The sequence below is a fragment of the Salmo trutta genome, chromosome 13, assembly GCF_901001165.1.
Source record: "Salmo trutta chromosome 13, fSalTru1.1, whole genome shotgun sequence".
NCBI classification, from domain to species: Eukaryota; Metazoa; Chordata; class Actinopteri; order Salmoniformes; family Salmonidae; genus Salmo; species Salmo trutta.
In genome coordinates, this window is record NC_042969.1 from 84,554,161 (window position 1) to 84,560,054 (window position 5,894).

The 5,894-nt window shown below is 44.9% G+C and overlaps 1 protein-coding gene across 1 annotated transcript; it reads right to left on the reverse strand.

Moving 5' to 3' along the window:
• Positions 1–657: 657 nt before the first annotated feature.
• LOC115206640 (extracellular calcium-sensing receptor-like) lies at positions 658–5,417 on the reverse strand. The gene is made up of 7 exons (XM_029773811.1): positions 5,128–5,417; positions 4,438–4,732; positions 3,689–3,978; positions 3,166–3,446; positions 2,629–2,837; positions 1,884–2,229; positions 658–1,616 (listed from the first exon to the last, which is right to left on the reverse strand). The coding sequence occupies exons 1-7, from the start codon at positions 5,415–5,417 to the stop codon at positions 700–702; spliced, it is 2,628 nt and encodes an 875-aa protein (XP_029629671.1). The 3' UTR covers positions 658–699.
• Between the last annotated feature and the right edge of the window lie 477 nt (positions 5,418–5,894).

Sequence of the window (5,894 nt, forward strand, 5' to 3'; positions counted from 1 at the left end):
GATATAGGACTCGTTTTACTGTGGATATAAATACTTTTGTACCTGTTTCCTCCAGCATCTTCACAAGGTCCTTTGCTGTTGTTCTGGGATTGATTTGCACTTTTCGAACCAAAGTACGTTAATCTCTAGGAGACAGAACGCGTCTTCTTCCTGAGCGGTATGATGCCTGCGTGGTCCCATGGTGTTTATACTTGCGTACTTGTCAGGGTTGTATTAAGAATGGGACCAAGGCGCAGCGGATATTAAGTTCCACATATTTATTCCAATGTGAAACTTAATTAATCACTCCAACCTAATTGTATGTAAAAATCCGACTTCGACTGTGTATGAAAATGTTTATTATGGTATTATAATACATAATATGATGAATTACAATATCAACTGAACACATCCACTTCAATGTTATATCAATTCATATATGAATAAAGCTTTTCTCCAAACAACATGGAAGTGGTTCCACTCTGTAGGCTACTGCTAATCACATCATTTAGCAGGTCAAATTAGATTTAAACACTCTAGATTTGAACAATCTCTCATAACATTGGAATATCTAAAGTGAACCTGTGTCAAGTCACTAGTTACAATGTAACCAATGATTAGATGCTAAATTGTTGGTCATCTCTTTCAGAGTAGTCCTACCTAACTGTATAATAAACCATATAACTGAACGTTACAATGTTTTTTCCCCTCAATCATTTCTTAATAACGTATATCATTGGATGTCTTCTCCATAAGGTGTTTCTTGGTGTTCTTCTCCGGCCTGAACAGAATAATAAAGCATTTAGGAACAAATAATAGAAAGAACAACCAAAAGCTAGAGGTGATGATGGCAAAGATCTCCACAGCTACAGTGAACTTCCCAGGAGAGCTGACATAAGCTGGGATAAAGGTGATCCAGACTGCACAGAATATGAGCATGCTGAAGGTGATGAATTTGGCCTCATTGAAGTTATCAGGCAGCTTCCGAGCCAGAAAAGCCAGCACAAAGCATAAGAGAGCCAGGAGTCCAATATAGCCCAACACAGCCCAGAAACCAATAGCTGAACCCACATCACACTCAAGAATGATCTTTTCCTTGTAGGTAGTGAGGTTTTTAATGGGGAAGGGAGGGGACAGGACCAACCACAGAGTGCATATCAAAGCCTGGACAAACGTGAAGGACACTACAGTCAATCTCTGCTGTGGAGGACCAAACCATTTCATGACATTACTGCCTGGAAGCGTAGCCCTGAAGGCCATCAACACCACTATTGTTTTCCCCAGAACACAAGAGATGCAGAGGACGAAGGTGATCCCAAACACTGTGTGACGCAGCATACAGGACCATTCAGAGGGCCGGCCAATGAAGGTAAGAGAACACAGAAAACAAAGAGTCAAGGAGAAGAGAAGAAGGAAGCTCAGCTCAGAGTTGTTGGCCCTGACGATTGCTGAAGTCCGATGGCAGTAGAAGATGGTTGCCGTAGCGATGGCCAGACAAGCCCCGCCCACAGAGCAGGCGGTCAGGATGATTCCGAGGACCTCGTGGAAGGACAGGAACTCCACAGGCTTAAGGATACATTGGTCTCTCTCAGCGTTGGGCCAGTACTCCTCGGGACAGATCAGACAGTCTGAAGAATCTGACCAGGACAAAATAACAGACATCAATGGTAATAATAATAGATTCAGGTTTTATTTATTTACAAATACATGTCCCGCAATGCTGCACTTTGTCAGTTTACAATAAAGAATGCTGAATTAATGTGCAGCTTACATGAGATAATAAGAACAGGAAAATGATTGACAGACACTACCTTTGTAGTGCTGGTAATATGAATAAACCACTACTTAGTTAACCGTATTAGAAATTACTACACATTTTATGCCAACTATTCCTATCGTCCTACCTGTGTTATTACTGATCTCTCCCTCTCCACATTGGATACAGTCATAACAGCATACAGGCTTTCCTTTCTGTATAGCCTTACGAGTGCCTGGGGGACAGCTCTCACTGCAAACTGACACAGGTACTTGTGTACTGTTCTTTACCCAGGTGATTTCCTTCTCGATGTCAAGCCTCTGGTCAGGAACCAGGGACGCATCATAGCGCCCCACTGTCACAAACTTCATCTTCCCACTCTCCCGTCTCTGCCAGTTGACCAGCTCATATGTGGCCACTGGGTCCCCATTGGCATCGAAAGACACCTGGTACCCATTACGAGAGAAGTTCACCCTCCTCAATCTCTCCAGGACCTGGGGGTTGGAAGAGCAAGAGAGAGAGAGAAAGAGAACGGGGACGAGAGATGGAGAGAGTTGAAGAAAGTTGGAGATAAGGGAAGAGAGAGATGAGTGAGGGGATGAGAGATGGAGAGAGAGAAGTGAGGGGATGAGAGATGGAGAGATTAATGGAGAGAGGGGAAGAGAGAGATGAGAGATGGAGAGAAGGGAAGAAAGATGGAAAGAGAGAAATGGAGAGAAGGGAAGAGAGATGGAGAGAGGCAGAGAGAGAAACAGAACATTAATTCAACTCATATTATCAGATGTGTTACTTTAGAAGAAGTTGTAAAGTATAATGAGAATTCCTAGGCCTTCATACATGTAGTCTAAATAAACATATTTATCAGGAAATTATAGTATAGACTTGTCATTCACCTGTGTTGGCTTCACATTAAGGTTTTTGTCACAGTTCACAGTGGAGTTTCCTCTCTCTTCACAAACAATGCTGTGGATGGCGTGTGCTATGGCATAAACAGCTTTATACACCATGTTAGTGACACGCAGCTGAGATGTATCTGTGTAGGGGACCTGTAGCTGCTGTATATCCTCACTGCCATCACACACCTTCTCCTCAACACCAACAACTGTAGAGGTCCCTACAGACAGACAGAGAGAGAGACCAACAGACAGACAGACAGACAGACAGACAGACAGACAGACAGACAGACAGACAGACAGACAGACAGACAGAAAGACAGACAGACAGACAGACAGACAGACAGACAGACAGACAGACAGACAGACAGACAGACAGACAGACAGACAGACAGACAGACAGACAGACAGACAGACAGACAGACAGACAGACAGACAGACAGACAGATGATGAATGGATAGATAGAGAGATAGATAGATAGATAGATAGATAGATAGATAGATAGATAGATAGATAGATACCTTTCCCAAGCCTACAGCCAAAGCCTCCCTCCCAGAACTCTGTGAGCAGGGGAGAGTTGGACACCTTCTGTAGGGAGAGGTCCAGGAGGAAGTCCCTTAGGCCGGGTATGACAGAGCGTTGGATGCCAAATCCGATGGCCCCGGCACACAGGCCGAAGTGCAGCATACCTGGGTCAGTGACCCAGGACTGACTCCCGATCCACTGGCGGGGCGGAGAGGGCAGGCGGTCCATCTCCTCCAGCAGGGTTCTCATGTCCCAAGTGGATACGAATGCAACCACCACCCGGGCTGTGGAGCTGGGGAACATGATTATATCATATGCTTAATATGCCGGTCATGGTTGTCATTCAATGGAATGTCTCAGTGAAGTGAACATGAACATTAGTATTAATCAACACTTTGACAAGCTTAAGATATGCAAATCATGTTGGTCTCACAGATGATCTTTGGGAAAAGAGAGAAATTAACAACAATAGTGTTGTTTTAATATAGTCTTGCATTTGTGTGAATGAAAAGTTCACAAGTAATCATGGATCACCTGCGTATCACGTCGGCCACCCGTTGCACTCTGCTGAGTGGGTTGGTACGGGAGAAGGCTTCAGAATACTCCACACATGTGCCTTCCTCTTGTGCTGCCTGTAGGAAAGCCGCCATCCCGTTATTACCGTAGTCATTGTCGGAACGGACTGCCCCAATCCAGGTCCAACCGAAGTGCCTGATGAGGTGGGCCAGAGCGGCAGCCTGGAACTGGTTACTGGGGATGGTTCTGAAGAAGGTTGGATACTGTTTCTTATCACTCAGACACGCACAGGTGGAAGAGTGGCTCACCTAGGTAAAAACAGACAATTGAAAACATGAGACAGAACATCATGTCGGCCTAACAATTCTAATGTATTGGCTACTTCCTGCTTTTTTTATTTAGCTATGTAGTTTGATGTTAGGGAGACATTAATAATAATAAGCCAATTCATTGTTTTTCATTAGGCCAGAATGAATAGGATACACAAAAGTGTGACACCAATCCCTGGTCTCCCATAACGACCTAGCCTATGAAAGATAGTCCTCAGATCATATTTTAATGCCTCCAGACGTTCTCCAGATTCATATTCCTCAGTCTATGTTCAAATGCCTATAGAAGTTCTCCAGACTCATAGTTCTCAGTCTATGTTCAAATGCCTTTCTCCACGTAATTTCACACAGAAATGTATATTCCTGAAATAGAGGAGAATACAGTTGGAATACAGGGAATTAAAAGAAGCTGAATGATTTCTTTCCACGGGAGTTTACCTGAGGAATGCCGAAAGGGCTGATGATGCGCAACATGCTGATGGTAGGCGTGGAGGCAGACTCGCCAATGATAGCTGTCACTGTAGCCGACCCCGAGCACTGTTCTCCGGTATCAAACATGGGGTCCAGGCCATTAGCCAGCTGGAAGGCCACTTTCACGGCCATAGGGACCGAGTTGCAAGAGTCGTGCACTTGATAACCAAGTGTGACACCCGGTAGCAGGTATGAACTGTTGTTTATCTCCTCAACTGCGAAGATCATGGCGCGCGAGAAACGCAACTGACGGGAATCCATACTGTAAATAGAAGATGGGTTAGTGAGCACCTCCTGACGAATCATAAACTAGCTTATAGAATGTTACCAATGCAAACAGCCTAATATCTAGTATTATTTTCCACACCATCTATTTGCCTACACTTTTGTTGTCTGTAATTGAGGACATTGTAGGATAGCCTGCAATTAAAAATGTGATCCTTGTAAGAGTAGTCTTTCCCTATTATCTCAGACACAAACACACTTTTTATGTCTTTAAACACACTGTTAATCTGTCTTTAAACACACTTTTTATCTGTCTTTAAAACATTGTTTATCGGTCTTTAAACACATTGTTTCTCTTTCTTTAAAACACAATTTATCTGTCTACCCACACAGCCACAGTCCTGTCCCCTGCTCCCTCTTGCGCTCACTGACCTGCCTGTGCACTGCAGGGGCTCAGGCATGCTTGTGTAGCTGTGATCCACAGTGTGCATGTAGTAATGGATGGAGAAAACACCCCCGATGACAAAGTCCCCGTCCTGGGAGAACGCCGGAGGACGAGGGGTGCCTTGAAGCCTGCATCTGACAGACTCCAGCCCAGAGGCAGAGGTAGAGGTAGAGGCAGATGTGAGCAAGGCGAACCAGCCAGCGATCACAGCTAGATGTAGTAGAACCAGACAACCAGCCAGACTTGGATCCATAGCAGGAGCCAGAGAGAGCTTCATTCCCCTGATGTGTAGAATGTATGGGGTAGCACAGCGCCAGACAGACCCACATAGGTTAGGTTACCTCTCTACTCTTGGTTAAATACCCACCGTACCTCTGTGGGGATTCCTCTGGGGGCCACACTGTGGGTTTGGCCATGCCAGGAAGGGAGGGGTTAGAGGCTGCTCTGCTCACCCAGTCAGGTCCTTCTTCTTTCAGCTATAGAGAGTTTATGCACCAGAATCAGAACTACGTTGACTGTAATGGTTTAGATAGACATAAACATACATTAGACACACAATAACCATCAGCCTCTCTAATATTTCCCTTACTGTCTAGTCCTCTTGGCACGCTGGCTCTGACAGTATTTAGCCCACTGTCTAGTTCATTTGGCACTTTGCCTCACTTATATTTCCTCTACAGTCTAGTCCTCTTGTTACGCTGGCTCTACACAGTATTTACCCAACAGTCTAGTCCTCTTGGCACGCTGGCCCTGC